Genomic DNA, 17,290 nt, shown 5'->3' on the forward strand with positions numbered 1-17,290 from the left:
CGATATGTTTATGTTTTGTATGAAGTTGTATTCATAACGATATGTTTTGTATGAAGTTGTATCCATAACGATATGTTTATGTTTTGTATGAAGTTGTATCCATAACGATATGTTTATGTTTTGTATGAAGTTGTATTCATAACGATATGTTTTGTAAGAAGTTGTATTCATAACGATATGTTTTGTAAGAAGTTGTATTCATAACGATATGTTTATGTTTTGTATGAAGTTGTATTCATAACGATATGTTTTAAATGAAGTTGTATCCATAACGATATGTTTTGTATGAAGTTGTATTCATAACGATATGTTTTGTATGAAGTTGTATTCATAACGATATGTTTTGTATGAAGTTGTATTCATAACGATATGTTTATGTTTTGTATGAAGTTGTATTCATAACGATATGTTTATGTTTTGTATGAAGTTGTATTCATAACGATATGTTTTGTATGAAGTTGTATTCATAACGATATGTTTTGTATGAAGTTGTATCCATAACGATATGTTTTGTATGAAGTTGTAGTCATAACGATATGTTTTGTATGAAGTTGTAGTCATAACGATATGTTTTGTATGAAGTTGTATTCATAACGATATGTTTTGTATGAAGTTGTATTCATAACGATATGTTTTGTATGAAGTTGTATCCATAACGATATGTTTTGTATGAAGTTGTATCCATAACGATATGTTTTGTATGAAGTTGTATCCATAACGATATGTTTTGTATGAAGTTGTATCCATAACGATATGTTTTGTATGAAGTTGTATTCATAACGATATGTTTTGTATGAAGTTGTATCCATAACGATATGTTTTGTATGAAGTTGTATCCATAACGATATGTTTTGTATGAAGTTGTATCCATAACGATATGTTTTGTATGAAGTTGTATCCATAACGATATGTTTTGTATGAAGTTGTAGTCATAACGATATGTTTTGTATGAAGTTGTATTCATAACGATATGTTTTGTACAAACGATTTAACAGATCCCTCCCATCTCATTTTTATTTTATTTTTTTAGCCCTAATTACATATTCAATATACGTTTATTATCCTCTCAGGTGCAACACAGATGGCAAAATCAAATGCATTACAACATATGATATAGAATCGTTTAAATTAATATTAAACACTTAACTATGGCAAAACAGCAGACATGTTTAAACTAGTAAGAGGACTGGATCCAGTACAGACTGAAGTAGCCTAAAAGACAGTCAGCTACTTCCTCTGGAGTGGTTTACCCTTGAAACACTGTAAAAAAAATAGATTCAGTAACACTGATTCTCGTTGTAAGGGAGTTGAGGCACGTGTATAGTTTATTAGTTTGGTAGGTTGAAGGAGGTGTATGAAATATCTTTTACACTTAAAACATAACCAGTATGTGTATAGAAGGAGTTGTTATTTTGCGACAAAGTGGTGCATGCATATTGACTGACGGCTATTTAATAACGTGACTGAAAGTAATCGGCTCACGGTTTACGTTGCAATGTCTGTTTTTCAGACCCTTTCAGAATAATAATGCTGTGTAGACAATGACAGGAAATAGTATCCCCATTGTATTGTACCCTTTCCCCCAAAATCATGTAAAGTACGGAAACCCAAACAGTCTACAAAAAAAAAAAAAAGGGACAACACCAACAAAACTGGAGAAAGCAGTCCATATTTAATCAACTGGCTCAACTATCTCTGTGTTCCAAAGAATATGGTCAGCCATGATTGAAAATGCAGAACATTCTGAACCTGCCTCCCGCCTCTGAGAGAGGAGGTACTCATGCACCGACACATTTTGTGTGTGCAGTTCCATATAGAATAGGATTTGGATGAAGCATGGAAATAATCAGCTCCTGTTTCTCCCATCGTCTCTAATCAGCAGCCACAATCTGAATCCAGGACAGACGGCAGGACAGCACAATCTGAATCTGGGACAGACGGCAGGACAGCAGTCTGAATCTGGGACAGACGGCAGGACAGCAGTCTGAATCTGGGACAGACGGCAGGACAGCAGTCTGAATCTGGGACAGACGGCAGGACAGCAGTCTGAATCCGGGACAGACGGCAGGACAGCAGTCTGAATCCGGGACAGACGGCAGGACAGCAATCTGAATCCGGGACAGACGGCAGGACAGCAGTCTGAATCCGGGACAGACGGCAGGACAGCAGTCTGAATCCGGGACAGACGGCAGGACAGCAGTCTGAATCTGGGACAGACGGCAGGACAGCAGTCTGAATCCGGGACAGACGGCAGGACAGCAGTCTGAATCCGGGACAGACGGCAGGACAGCAGTCTGAATCCGGGACAGACGGCAGGACAGCAGTCTGAATCCGGGACAGACGGCAGGACAGCAGTCTGAATCCGGGACAGACGGCAGGACAGCAGTCTGAATCCGGGACAGACGGCAGGACAGCAGTCTGAATCTGGGACAGACGGCAGGACAGCAGTCTGAATCCGGGACAGACGGCAGGACAGCAGTCTGAATCTGGGACAGACGGCAGGACAGCAGTTTGAATCTGGGACAGACGGCAGGACAGCAGTCTGAATCTGGGACAGACGGCAGGACAGCAGTCTGAATCTGGGACAGACGGCAGGACAGCAGTCTGAATCTGGGAAAGACGGCAGGACAGCAGTCTGAATCCAGTACAGACGGCATGGATCCGTCCAGCCTCAGGCCCGTCTATACACTGCAAAGGAGCCTGGGGATAGGCTCCCCTCGCTGTCGCTCAACTGGGGCAGAGTGTTGGTTGGACACACATCCGCCTGAGGGGAGGGGCCAGTGGGTTTTGGTTTGTTTTTGTCCACAAAATGAGACTGGCGGTCCTTAGGGTCCAGCACTGTATGTGACTGTGATTAGTTTGAAAGCACTCACAGGCGGGTAGAAGTCATAGTGTGGATGGATGAATGGCTCGGTGGGTGGACAGATGGGTAGACAGATGAATAGATGGGTGGGTGGATGGATTAATAGGGAGTGGATCCAGGTGTTGTGTTGTCCTCTAGTTTCTCTTTGGGATCCGGTGAGGGGGCTGTGGTCTACTCACTGAAGCTGAAATGTATGTCTGGGTTCACTGAGGTGGGGGAAGAGGACCTTGCACTGAACACTGTGCTAGAGGGGCCACTGCTGTCTGCACACACACACAGAGAAAAAGAGAGAGAGAGAGACCCACACAAACATGAACATAAACAAGTAATTGTGATGGGATAATTATTTTGTACCTTCATTTATACATGTAAGTCAATTAAAAACAAATTATTATTTACAATGTGTCAAACATTATTAAACAACATATCAAATTTGAAGTGTAATATCAGTCATTCTACCGCTGGACGAAACTCTACCGCTGGGCGAAACTCTACCGCTGGGCGAAACTCTACCGCTGGGCGAAACTCTACCGCTGGGCGAAACTCTACCGCTGGGCGAAACTCTACCGCTGGGTCCACCGCTGGGCGAAACTCTACCGCTGGGCGAAACTCTACCGCTGGGCAAAACTCTATTGGTGTTGAATCTAATTTGTTTCCATACATATACAAATCACATACGTATATCTAATTTCCAGTAAAACTGTTTACCTTCTGCAATGAATTCAGTCTACAGAGTCTAGTGAGAAAATAAACTAATGTCACGCCACACTCAAATGAGAACAAAGCTGCTATTCACCAGAGGGACACTTCTAACCTCCAGCATGCTTTCTACTCCTCCTCTACACCCTAATAAACATTAGATGGGTTATTAAGACTGAAGAGAGACAGATAAAGCTATGGTTACTGCAAGTTCGATTTTGGGGCGAGAGCGAAAGAGATAAAGGAGAGAGAGAGACAGAAAGAGAGGGACAGAGATAAAGGAGAGAGACAGAAAGAGAGAGAAAGGAGAGACAGAAAGAGGGATAGAAATAAAGGAGAGAGACAAAGGAGAGAGACAGAAAGAGAGAGACAGAGATAAAGGAGAGAGACAGAAAGGAGAGAGACAGAAAGGAGAGAGACAGAAAGAGAGAGACAGAGATAAAAGAGAGATACAGAAAGAGAGAGACACAGAGATAAATGAGAGATACAGAAAGAGAGAGACAGAGATAAAGGAGAGAGACAGAAAGAGAGAGACACAGAGATAAATGAGAGATACAGAAAGAGAGAGACAGAGATAAAGGAGAGAGACAGAAAGAGAGAGAGACAAAGGAGAGAGACAAAAAGAGAGGGACAGAGATAAAGGAGAGAGACAGAAAGAGAGAGACAGAGATAAAGGAGAGATACAGAAAGAGAGAGACAGAGATAAAGGAGAGAGACAGAAAGAGAGAGATAAAGGAGAGAGACAGAAAGGAGAGAGACAGAAAGAAAGGAGAGAGACAAAGATAGACATAAAGAGAGACAAAGATAAAGGAGAGACAGAAAGAGAGAGAAAGGAGAGAGAAAGAGAGAACGAAAGAGACAGAAAGAGAGAGACAGAGATAAAGGAGAGACAGAAAGAGAGAGAGATAAAGGAGAGAGACAGAAAGAGATAGAGAAAGAAAGGAGAGAGACAGAAAGAGAGAGAGAGAGATAAAGCAGCTCACAGCAGCTGTTGAAACTAAAAGACTGGTGAAGGGCCAAATTAATCCCCACTGGAAGGGGGGGGGGGGCACCGACAACAATGGACCCCAGCGGCGAGGCAGAGATGGCTAGATAAAACTAAGGCGGGGGGGGGTTATTATCCCGAGTCCTATTTTACAGAAGTCTTAAATTGATAGCGCCTCTCTTCTTGGCAAAGAAAGACTAAAACACAGCGCTCTTATTTAGTTAATCTGACAGTTTTAGGCTTTTTATACATCCTGCTCTGGGAAAGATCTGTCTCTGGTGCTGGTTGGCCTCGTAACCATTAGGCAATAATAGGCTCCAAACGGAAGAAAATAGACTGTTCAATAAGACATTCATTTTGTTTTAAAACATTCTCTGTTGCACGCCCCACTGAACACAACCGTGTTCTAGGACAATGGAAATGTGCATTACGACTGTAGTGTTGAGTCCTAAAACGAACCCTTTCCCCTAGCATCACTTTCATGTTTTCAGATCTGAAGGGACTGAGTGGGTGTAATCTCAAACTAACCTACCCACGGGGTTGGGGGAGGCTTCCGCCATATTTCTCAAACCCATCTAGGTAAGGGCTACAGGTTGTGGTCGGACTGACATGCACCTGAACCTGTGTTGATTGTAAAGTTTTGCATATGCATCTACTGTCTCTCTCCTTCATCTCTCTCTCTTTCTGTCTCTCCTTTATCTCTGTCTCTCTCTTTCTGTCTCTTTCTTTCTGTCTCTTTCTCTCTCTCTTTCTTTCTCTCTCACTATAGCATTTTGAGAAGCAGAGGTACCAGACTGCCAGGTTGACCTACTGTAGCTAATTGGTACTCAAAAGAACGCAGCATATTACTCTGTGGTGCAAGTACAGTACGGTGATGTTAATGCTCAGTATTTAGTTTAGCGTTTAATATTCTCACATTTAAAAGAGAGATATGTTTAAAGAAATATGTATGAAGACTGAAGAACGTGGACGTCGCTATACTCACACCAAAGTGGGCATTCAGGGGACCGGACAGGAGTTTCTGAGGAGGACAGGGCTTTCGGTGGGGGGGGGGTAGATGTGTGCCTGGCCGTACCCCTGACTCGACGTGTCGAACAAGGCAGAGAGAGCTGGAGGGAAACGATCATGTTCGCTACTAAACATCATAAAAGGTGGATGTATTATATGCCACTGAGAAACACAGTGATGACTGACACCAAATATATTCATTTGTTTGCCTGGTCCCAGATCTGTTTCTCCAATCTTGCCAACACTTATGGTCATTATCAGGCCAATGGCCATTGGAGTTGGTACGGCAGCACAAACAGATCTTGGATCAGGTCTGTATTGTAGAGGCTAGGTATGTTGTTCCTAGAATGAATGTTGTAGTTTCATGTAAATGCATCATAATGCTCATTCTAGACATTCTATTCCCCATGTAATGTTAATGGGGGAGCCAACATGGCTGCCATAGAATGTTGTAGTTTCATGTAAATGCATCATAATGCAGAAACTTCAATGTCCCAACTCTCTAAATGCATGGCTCTGACTAGAATGCTTACCTTTCATGGTCTTGGCGTGGGCATCGCTGCTGTGCTCACACACGGCATTGAGGAACTTGTCCACCTGCTTGAGGGAGAGCGAGTTGTGCAATGTCTCCAGCGGGTAGATAGAGGGCACCATGGAGCAGCCTTCAAAGCCTGCATGGGAGAGGAGACACACAAACACACGGTGGCACCACCCCTCCATCTGAGCTATGAAACGTGGCGACACAGTAATATAGCACGTAGCACCGCCCCCTTTCAATGTGACATCACTCAACGGAGAAAGATAGACATTGGGCGTCCCCCAGGGCACTCTGCAAGGACCATGCCAAAATCCAGTCAGTCATTCACACAAAAGTACCAAGCCATAGAGCAGCTCGACCAAGGACAGGCTTTGCGTCTCGAATGGCGTACAGTACACACGTCCTGCCCTGAGGCCTTGTGTTGTGTGACGACAGGCTTTTCACACACCAACAGGCCTGTGCAGCCAATCAATCCTTTGACATACAGTGCAGCCCGAAATAACACCACAATGGAAGTGACAGCACCTCACACAAAAACAAGGAATGTATGAGGTCAAGCAATGAGTCATCCAGTCATCCATTTCCCAGAATGCATGCTGTCAGCCTTCTCCCCGAACTGTCCAACTGTTGTAACCTAAATCCCAACAGCACTTCGATGGTTAGCACAAATGGCTTCCAAGGCCCGCATTTTGCAGTATTCCGCCATAATGTTTCTTCCCCAACCAACTGACAGTTTCATTGAGATTAATCAACGTGTTCATGTCACAAATAACAAGTCAACTTGGTCAGGATGGACTTTCACCAACCCCCAAAAGAGTGTTGTTGTGATTGGTGAAGCCTTTTGTGGAGTCTTTGAATTTGCCGAGTTTCAACCAGAAGCAGTTTTCAGCATCATTATTCACCTGGGCAAGACAAGGTCAGAGTACAACATGAGAGCGTTTTGCCTGCCTAAAATTCTCTGATAACGTCGCTAAAGAATATCAACCCAGATGTCTGTGGAGAAGGCCTGATATGATCTCTAGCTTTCTGTTGTCTTTCCCTTCCTCCCTCTGCTTGCCTCCCTCTGTCTCCACCCCTCCCTCTGTCTCCACCCCTCCCTCGCGACGTGTTGCAGCCTACCACTCTGTAAGGATATTTAATTCAGCTCACACACACCAGATGTAGCAGAAGACACTGATGCTACACTGCGCCATTAATTTACTACCCGTGAAACAGAGTGGAAGAGCAAGAGAGGGAGAGAGACGAAGCGAATTAAGATATGTAATGAAAAAAAAAAAGTGGTAGGAGGGAAATGGAAAAATAAAGTAAGATGAGAGAAGAAAAAAAAACCCGTCAGGCTTTGACAATTCAACTGTGCCCAGTCAATTACCTATGGAAATGTAATATTCCTATCAACCTCTTCCAAGTCTACCAAGTGATTTCCTGTCCAGCTACAGAGTTCTGGGGCTGATGTCTAGTACATCCTGTGGGGATGCGTAGGCTTAAAAGGGGGAAGCAGAGACTCCAGATACTCCCCTAAAACTCTGTGGTTTAAGGACAGACTACCGCTTACTCGGCCAATTAAAATGAGGTAAGCCAAGGTGACCTAGATATTCTTCGCAGATCTCAGATCTTAAATCTGGTCAAAATACCAAAACATCTTTCATGAGAGCGAAGGGATTTCCAATGGTAGCCAGGAGGGCCACCAAAAGTGCAGTCTCCACATCACTCCAATCAAGTGTCCATAAGTAGAGCAACTATCTTGACAGTCAGAATACCCAACTGGACTGTAAAAGGTCAAATAGGGGGTGCTTATATTTTTCCTGTTTCAAATATATGAAAGTGTGTGGTGTGAAATGCAAATGTGTTTTTGTGGCATATCGCACTCCCCTGCGACACCCTCAGAGAGCGGGGTCACGGCCCTCGGAGAGCGGGGTCATGACCAGGGATCAGCCAATATTGACGGCGACCCTGGACCAATTAGGGTTAAGTGCTTTTCTGAAGGGCAGATCGACATTTTTCCACCTAGCAGGGACTTTTTTCTTCTCATTTCACCGTAAAGATCTCGAAGAGAAAGCTGGCAAACATCCTTTTGGATTAAAAGACTCAGCAAAATGAGTAAGGGATATTGACCCATCGATTGGAGAATGAACACTCCCTTTATAGTTGTCACGGCTGCATTCTCAGGCACAGACAGAGAGAGACACAGACAGAGAGGAGAGAGACAGACAGACAGGTTAATGGGAATGACATGAAGGAATAGGCCAACAAACGTCATGTAGACAGTGAATTAGAAGACAGAAGCGACCGTAGAGGCACTCTGGGAGGTCTACAGGGGTCCGACCATAGAGGCACTCTGGGAGGTCTACAGGGGTCCGACCGTAGAGGCACTCTGGGAGGTCTACAGGGGTCCGACCATAGAGGCACTCTGGGAGGTCTTGGCTGGACACCAGACGGTTCCGGAAGAAGGCGCCGGTGGTAAGGGCACTTTTGCAGGTAGAGGGCCATGGCCCCCATCCAGAGGAACAAGACAGGAGGATCGTGTCAGTGGAGAGCCCCTTCAGCAGCTGGGCTACATGGTGCTAGTCTCATGGCTCTGAGGAAGAGTAGTGAAAGGCTGTAGGCAGGCCAGCATGTTCACAATATTAAAGAGGCTGTGACTCTCTCATTTAAAAAGAAACGAGGCTGCAGGTCCCAGGCTCTCTCCCATCCATTCAATAAGACAGATGGAGAAACATCTAACTGCTGTCCAGAGCTACAGTCTCTCCATCGTTGATGTTCATGGGGTAATACACATTGGAAGATGACAGGCATGTCAGTCAAAACACCTCCTTGCTGGTCACGATCACCAGTAAGTAAACAAGGCTTCTCAACATCAAAGAAAGGACAATGCTTTCTTTCCAGACATAAAACCGAACTGCAACTACAAAACGAGGCATCAATGTTTTCATGTAGAATCCAAACAGGGTGAAATCTGGAATTCATAGAACGGTCAACAACCGGAACAGAGGCTTATGGGTAGTATCTACGGTGCATTCGGAAAGTATTCAGGGTCAACCAGAATACCAGACAACGGGAAAAGAGAAACTTATTGGTAATATGGGTAGTACCTACAGTGCATTTGGAAAGTATTCTGACCTCTTGACTTTATCCACATTTTGCTAAGCTACAGCCTTATTCTAAAATCAATATCTCTCTGTACTTTGCGCCATTTATTTTTCCCTCAATCCTGACTGTTCTCCCAGTCCCTGCTGCTGAAAAACATCCCCACAGCATAATGCTGCCACCACCATGCCTCACCGTAGGGATGATGCCAGGCTTCCTCCAGGCGTGACACTTGGCATTCAGGCCAAATAGTTCAATCTTGGTTTCATCATACCAGAGAATCATGTTTCTCACGATCGGAGTACTTTAGGCACCTTTTGGCAAACTCCAAGCGGGCTGTCATGTGCCTTTTACAGAGGAGTGCCTTCCGTCCGACCACTCTACCATAAAGGCCTGATTGGTGGAGTGTTGCAGAGATGGTTGTCCTTCTGGAAGGGTATCCAATCGCCACAGAGGAACTCTGGAGCTCTGTCAGTGTGGCCATAGGGTTCTTGGTCACCTCCCTGACCAAGGTCCTTCTCCCCCGATTTCTCAGTTTGGCCGGGCGGCCAGCTCTTTGAAGAGTCTAGGTGGTTCCAAACTTCTTCCATTGAAGAATGATGGAGGCCACTGTGTTATTGGGGACCCTTCAATGCTGCAGAAAGGTAGATCTGTGCCCCAACACAATACTGTCTCTGAGCTCTACGGACAATTTCTTCGACCTCACGGCTTGGTTTTTGCTCTGACATGCACTGTCAACTGTGGGACCTTATATAGACAGGTGTGTGCCTTTCCAAATTTACCACAGGTGGACTACAGTCAAGAATGATCAATGGAAACAGGATACAACTGAGCTCAATTTCAAGTGTCCTAGCAAAGGGTCTGAATACTTAAGTAAATAAGATATTTCTGTATTTCTGAAAACCTGTTTTCGCTTTGTCATTATGGGGTATTGTGAAGTCATTATGGGGTATTGTGAAGTCATTATGGGGTATTGTGATGTCATTATAGGGTTATTGTGTGTAGATTGAGGAGTAAAACAAAATGTATTTAATCCATTTTAGAATAAGGCTGTAACATAACAAAATGTGGAAAAAGCCAAGGGGTCTGAATACTTTCTGAATGCTCTGTACATCACCCCAGAAAGACAAAACAACTGCACAGACAGAGATATCTGCCTCAGACAAGGACTATTCGATCTCAAACCTTTCCTTTGATATAATGCATCTTTCATGCCGGCACAGTATTGTGACACCTTGACCGTGGATGGATAACTTCAAAATGGCAGAACAACCATCTGGATAGAGGTCTGAACCAAAGACAACAGTTGTTCATGAGCAGACGGAGAAGGTTGGTTACACGGATGAGGAAGTCTTGTTGAGAACTACAGGTCGTATGAATAGAAGCGTTACTGTGCCTCTAATCTGAGCACACACCTGTTCACGCTCGTTTCAAGAACTGGCATCACACTATGAAGTTAGGAGACACTACACCATTTGTCCACCTCACTTTTCGGTAAGTACTGCCAACTTATACAGCTTTCTTTATACTTCATACTTGATGCAGGGCCAGACCTTACTGAATCCAGCACACCTCTCGACATGAGCTGCACTGACCCTAGGTTAGGGCCTAATATAAAACCACTGATCACTGTAGCCATTGCAGTGAGTAGCTAGCAGAAGTTCACCCAAAACTCTGTTAACACAGACGCAGAAACCATGCATCGAATATCGCAATTAGTCTGGTCCATCCGGTCCTAGGACTGGGGGGGGTGATTCCGTGCCCGTGTCGCGCTTTGCGTCCGGTCTTAGGGGGGGACACGTCCGGTCCTGGGGGGGACAAATCGCATCCGATCCTAGGGGGGGGACACACGTCACATCCGGTCCTAGTAGCCAGATGACCCAGGCACTTGGATAACATCTAATACTGCTATTTACCTAGAATTCAATGCCAAATTCACTCAGTTTAACTGGGTGAGAGCCAGGCCCAGAGTCGGTAGTTTCAATGTGTCCGCTCTCCTTCGTCATTCTCCAAGCTACAGGAAAATACAATCAAGCGCATTTCACAAAACATTGACTTGTATCTGTACAGCCCCAACAGTAAAGTCATTGTGTCGGGCAAAAATGATCAATTCAACCACTTACTTTCTTACCACAGCAGCTCAATCCTAAAACATTGTTTGAGAGATACCACAGCAGCTCAGGTCCTTACATTGTTTGAGAGATACCACAGCAGCTCAGGTCCTTACATTGTTTGAGAGATACCACAGCACTCACCCATGCATGACAAACTCATCCTACCACTGCCTGGACCCCTATAACATAGTAATATATTTCATAACACAGTGCATAGCAACATGACTCACTTGAGATCAGTAAAACAGACAGAATAAATTCAAATTGGTCAATTGAATACCCTTTCAATGGGTATTCTTGTGGACACATGTTCACATACAGTACCAGTCAAAAGTTTGGACACACCTACTCATTCAAGAGTTTTTCATTTATTTATTTTTTTACTATTTTCTACATTGTAGAAAAATAGTGAAGACGTCAAAACTATGAAATAACACATATGGAATCAAGTTGTAACCAAAAAAAAGTGTTAAACAAATCAAAATATATTTTAGATTCTTCAAAAAGTAAAGAAAAGTAAAGAAAAACCCTTGAATGAGTAGGTGTGTCCAGACTTTAGACTGGTACTGTACAGCAACACGCAGACTGCAGCCTCTCTTCCATAGCACAGTGTTATGTGAATGCCCTCGCTCTATGTGAATGCCCTCTCTCTATGTGAATGCCCTCGCTCTATGTGAATGCCCTCTCTCTATGTGAATGCCCTCTCTCTATGTGAATGCCCTCTCTCTATGTGAATGCCCTCTCTCTATGTGAATGCCCTCGCTCTATGTGAATGCCCTCTCTCTATGTGAATGCCCTCTCTCTATGTGAATGCCCTCTCTCTATGTGAATGCCCTCTCTCTATGTGAATGCCCTCTCTCTATGTGAATGCCCTCTCTCTATGTGAATGCCCTCGCTCTATGTGAATGCCCTCTCTCTATGTGAATGCCCTCTCTCTATGTGAATGCCCTCTCTCTATGTGAATGCCCTCTGTCTATGTGAATGCCCTCTGTCTATGTGAATGCCCTGTCTATGTGAATGCCCTCTGTCTATGTGAATGCCCTGTCTATGTGAATGCCCTGTCTATGTGAATGCCCTCTCTCTATGTGAATGCCCCCTCTCTATGTGAATGCCCTCTCTCTATGTGAATGCCCTCTCTCTATGTGAATGCCCTCTCTCTATGTGAATGCCCTCTCTCTATGTGAATGCCCTCTCTCTATGTGAATGCCCTCTCTCTATGTGAATGCCCTCTCTCTATGTGAATGCCCTCTCTCTATGTGAATGCCCTCTCTCTATGTGAATGCCCTCTCTCTATGTGAATGCCCTCTCTCTATGTGAATGCCCTCTCTCTATGTGAATGCCCTCTCTCTATGTGAATGCCCTCTCTCTATGTGAATGCCCTCTCTCTATGTGAATGCCCTCTCTCTATGTGAATGCCCTCTCTCTATGTGAATGCCCTCTCTCTATGTGAATGCCCTCTCTCTATGTGAATGCCCTCTCTCTATGTGAATGCCCTCTCTCTATGTGAATGCCCTCTCTCTATGTGAATGCCCTCTCTCTATGTGAATGCCCTCTCTCCCTCTCTCTATGTGAATGCCCCCTCTCTATGTGAATGCCCTCTCTCTATGTGAATGCCCTCCTCTCTATGTGAATGCCCTCTCTCTATGTGAATGCCCTCTCTCTATGTGAATGCCCTCTCTCTATGTGAATGCCCTCTCTCTATGTGAATGCCCTCTCTCTATGTGAATGCCCTCTCTCTATGTGAATGCCCTCGCTCTATGTGAATGCCCTCTCTCTATGTGAATGCCCTCTCTCTATGTGAATGCCCTCTCTCTATGTGAATGCCCTCTCTCTATGTGAATGCCCTCTCTCTATGTGAATGCCCTCTCTCTATGTGAATGCCCTCTCTCTATGTGAATGCCCTCTCTCTATGTGAATGCCCTCTCTCTATGTGAATGCCCTCTCTCTATGTGAATGCCCTCTCTCTATGTGAATGCCCTCTCTCTATGTGAATGCCCTCTCTCTATGTGAATGCCCTCTGTCTATGTGAATGCCCTCTGTCTATGTGAATGCCCTGTCTATGTGAATGCCCTCTGTCTATGTGAATGCCCTGTCTATGTGAATGCCCTCTCTCTATGTGAATGCCCCCTCTCTATGTGAATGCCCTCTCTCTATGTGAATGCCCTCTCTCTATGTGAATGCCCTCTCTCTATGTGAATGCCCTCTCTCTATGTGAATGCCCTCTCTCTATGTGAATGCCCTCTCTCTATGTGAATGCCCTCTCTCTATGTGAATGCCCTCTCTCTATGTGAATGCCCTCTCTCTATGTGAATGCCCTCTCTCTATGTGAATGCCCTCTCTCTATGTGAATGCCCTCTCTCTATGTGAATGCCCTCTCTCTATGTGAATGCCCTCTCTCTATGTGAATGCCCTCTCTCTATGTGAATGCCCTCTCTCTATGTGAATGCCCTCTCTCTATGTGAATGCCCTCTCTCTATGTGAATGCCCTCTCTCTATGTGAATGCCCTCTCTCTATGTGAATGCCCTCTCTCTATGTGAATGCCCTCTCTCTCCCTCTATGTGAATGCCCTCTCTCTATGTGAATGCCCTCTCTCTATGTGAATGCCCTCTGTCTATGTGAATGCCCTCTGTCTCTCTCTCTATGTGAATGCCCTCTCTCTATGTGAATGCCCTCTCTCTATGTGAATGCCCTCTCTCTATGTGAATGCCCTCTCTCTATGTGAATGCCCTCTCTCTATGTGAATGCCCTCTCTCTATGTGAATGCCCTCTCTCTATGTGAATGCCCTCTCTCTATGTGAATGCCCTCTCTCTATGTGAATGCCCTCTCTCTATGTGAATGCCCTCTCTCTATGTGAATGCCCTCTCTCTATGTGAATGCCCTCTCTCTATGTGAATGCCCTCTCTCTATGTGAATGCCCTCTCTCTATGTGAATGCCCTCTCTCTATGTGAATGCCCTCTCTCTATGTGAATGCCCTCTCTCTATGTGAATGCCCTCTCTCTATGTGAATGCCCTCTCTCTATGTGAATGCCCTCTCTCTATGTGAATGCCCTCTCTCTATGTGAATGCCCTCTCTCTATGTGAATGCACTCTCTCTATGTGAATGCCCTCTCTCTATGTGAATGCCCTCGCTCTATGTGAATGCCCTCGCTCTATGTGAATGCCCTCTCTCTATGTGAATGCCCTCTCTCTATGTGAATGCCCTCTCTCTATGTGAATGCCCTCTCTCTATGTGAATGCCCTCTCTCTATGTGAATGCCCTCGCTCTATGTGAATGCCCTCGCTCTATGTGAATGCCCTCTCTCTATGTGAATGCCCTCTCTCTATGTGAATGCCCTCTCTCTATGTGAATGCCCTCTCTCTATGTGAATGCCCTCTCTCTATGTGAATGCCCTCTCTCTATGTGAATGCCCTCTCTCTATGTGAATGCCCTCTCTCTCGTTTGAACACCAACCATCCCTTCAAATGAAATGAATAGATTCACTGACATGGTGATGAGTGATGGGACAGGTTTCATGTTAAAACTCTTTCATTCCGTACCCACCGTATTAAATTAGTAGGTTTAGCATGAACTCAGTTTTCATTGGGTCAAATTGAAACATCGCTCAAGAGTTGAACAAGAGGTTTGCCAGTTACTTCAGAAATAAAAGGATGTTTTTTGAAAGGCTATTAAAATAGCTGTAAACAACACACGGGTTATCCTCATCAAAAAGTAAACTGGAATGGTGGGGGGAGCTAACCGTCTCTCCAGAGAAATGAGTTTGAATGAACAAAAGGAGCATGTGATGATATACAATGATATGTACACACAACCACACAAGAAGATATATTCCACATACATCTACCCATCCTGTGGGAAAACGGTAGGGTCAGAGAGACGCGTATTAACAGGTGAAATCAGTGTCAAGGCAGAACACGGATGGTGTTAAGAGTGAGGGTCCAAACCAAAACAGATGGTGAAGGCAGGAAGTATTGTGAAGTAGAAAACTCAAGAGAAATTGAGATTCTGGCATAATGACGTCATTATGCAGCCAACATCAAACCAAAATAGAGTTGTTTCCCCAAAAAGACATGCAAAGATGAAGGGAAACTGAGTGGCGAGGTATATTTAAACAGACGTACCATTAGTCGGATGCCTGGCAAACGACACAGAAAATCTCTTTACTGCCGGCATAGAGAAGAGCTCTGAGGAAATAAGAAGGGTAATGGTGTTACTGGGGCCCGCAGGTTAACCGTGAACACGCTTGTACCTAGTATCTGAGGGCATACGTACGTGTGTGTGTGTATATGTGTGTGTGTACATACGTGTGTGTGTATATGTGTGTGTGTGTGTGTGTGTGTGTATACGTACGTGTGTGTGTATATGTGTGTATGTACACGTACGTGTGTGTGTGTATATGTGTGTGTGTACATACGTGTGTGTGTGTATATATGTGTGTGTGTACATACGTGTGTGTGTGTATATATATATATATGTATGTGTACATACGTGTGTGTATATGTGTGTGTGTGTACGTACGTGTGTGTGTGTGTGTGTACGTACGTGTGTGTGTGTATATGTGTGTGTGTATACGTACGTGTGTGTGTGTACATATGTGTGTGTGCGTACGTGTGTGTGTGTATACATACGTGTGTGTGTGTACGTACGTGTGTGTATACATACGTGTGTGTGTGTACGTACGTGTGTGTGTGTGTGTGTGTGTATACGTACGTACGCGTGTGTGTGTGTGTGTTTTCCTGACCCCATGTGTGTCTTCGAACTCTCCGAAGTAGAGCCCCTCTCTAATGCTGCAGCCTTATTATGTGTGCACTGTGCATGTTTGTCTGTGTCTCTCTGTCGGTGTCTCTCTGTTGGTGGTGAGACATACGCAGCATGGGAAGGGCTAACAGAGGAATGACAGAGAATGTGAAGGGAAAAGGGAGATACCTAGTCCGTTGTACAACTCAGCTTGTGATTGTTCTGAATTCAGACAGAGGAGTGACATTATTTTTTTTATTTATTTAACCTTTATTTAACTAGGGCAAGTCAGTTAAGAACAAATTCTTATTTACAACGACGGACTACCACGGGCCAAACCCGGACGACGCTGGGCCAAATTGTGCGCCGCCCTATGGGACTCCCAATCACGGCCGGATGTGATACAGCCTGGATTCGAACCAGGGACTGTAGTGACGCCTCTTGCACCGAGATAGCAGTGCCTTAGACCTCCTGCGCAACATTAGGCACTGGTGAATTGGGCTTTTGAAGAAGTTACCTAAAATGTCCTTTAGCTCGTTTTAAATCTTTCTGGAACACTGACTGACTGTTCAGTCTATTTCCATGCCAAAATGATCTGAAACGTATGATCTGAAACGTATGATCTGAAACGTATGATCTGAAACGTATGATCTGAAACGTATGATCTGAAACGTATGATCTGAAACATATGATCTGAAACATATGAGATGAAACGTACGATCTGAAACGTACGATCCGAAACATATGAGATGAAACGTATGATCTGAAACGTATGATCTGAAACGTATGATCTGAAACGTATGAGATGAAACGTATGATCTGAAACGTATGAGATGAAACGTACGATGAAGGCAAATGACATTTGACCATCCTGTTATATTGAACATGTGTTATATTAAAATACTGTAATCATCTGGATTATAGGAGGTGTATTGATATTTCGTCTTTGTAACCTAAAAGTGCATTACGAGAAATAGACGTTTGCAAAAACACACACTTTAAAACAACCGAGACAAACCCCCCTCCCCCCCACCCATACGTCATAGAAAAACATTGGTGTTATTTCAACACCCCACACTTGTCACACTCTGTAGTCTCATACAAGCCAACAGTGAAGTAACATCTCAAAGCATAATATTAAAGCAACCGTTTCATTAAGTGTGACATCACTTGCATAGTGGAAACAGTACACAATGCCACCCAGTGGACAACATGGGGAACTTCAGTTCAACCCACAGTGGGACAACCTATCCTCTCCACA

General features: G+C 44.4%; 1 protein-coding gene across 1 annotated transcript in view; it reads right to left on the reverse strand.

Moving 5' to 3' along the window:
• Positions 1-1,010: 1,010 nt before the first annotated feature.
• Positions 1,011-17,290, reverse strand: part of LOC139406374 (inositol hexakisphosphate and diphosphoinositol-pentakisphosphate kinase 2-like) — a 66,312-nt gene continuing 50,032 nt past the window's right edge. The window contains exons 26-28 of the mRNA XM_071148908.1: positions 6,089-6,226; positions 5,533-5,656; positions 1,011-3,126 (exon numbers count right to left, since the gene is read on the reverse strand). Coding sequence (XP_071005009.1) covers positions 5,547-5,656; positions 6,089-6,226 — 248 coding nt within the window. The 3' untranslated portion in view covers positions 1,011-3,126; positions 5,533-5,546. The remainder of the gene's footprint in view (positions 3,127-5,532; positions 5,657-6,088; positions 6,227-17,290) is intronic.

The sequence above is a fragment of the Oncorhynchus clarkii genome, chromosome 4, assembly GCF_045791955.1.
Source record: "Oncorhynchus clarkii lewisi isolate Uvic-CL-2024 chromosome 4, UVic_Ocla_1.0, whole genome shotgun sequence".
Lineage (NCBI taxonomy): Eukaryota > Metazoa > Chordata > Actinopteri > Salmoniformes > Salmonidae > Oncorhynchus > Oncorhynchus clarkii.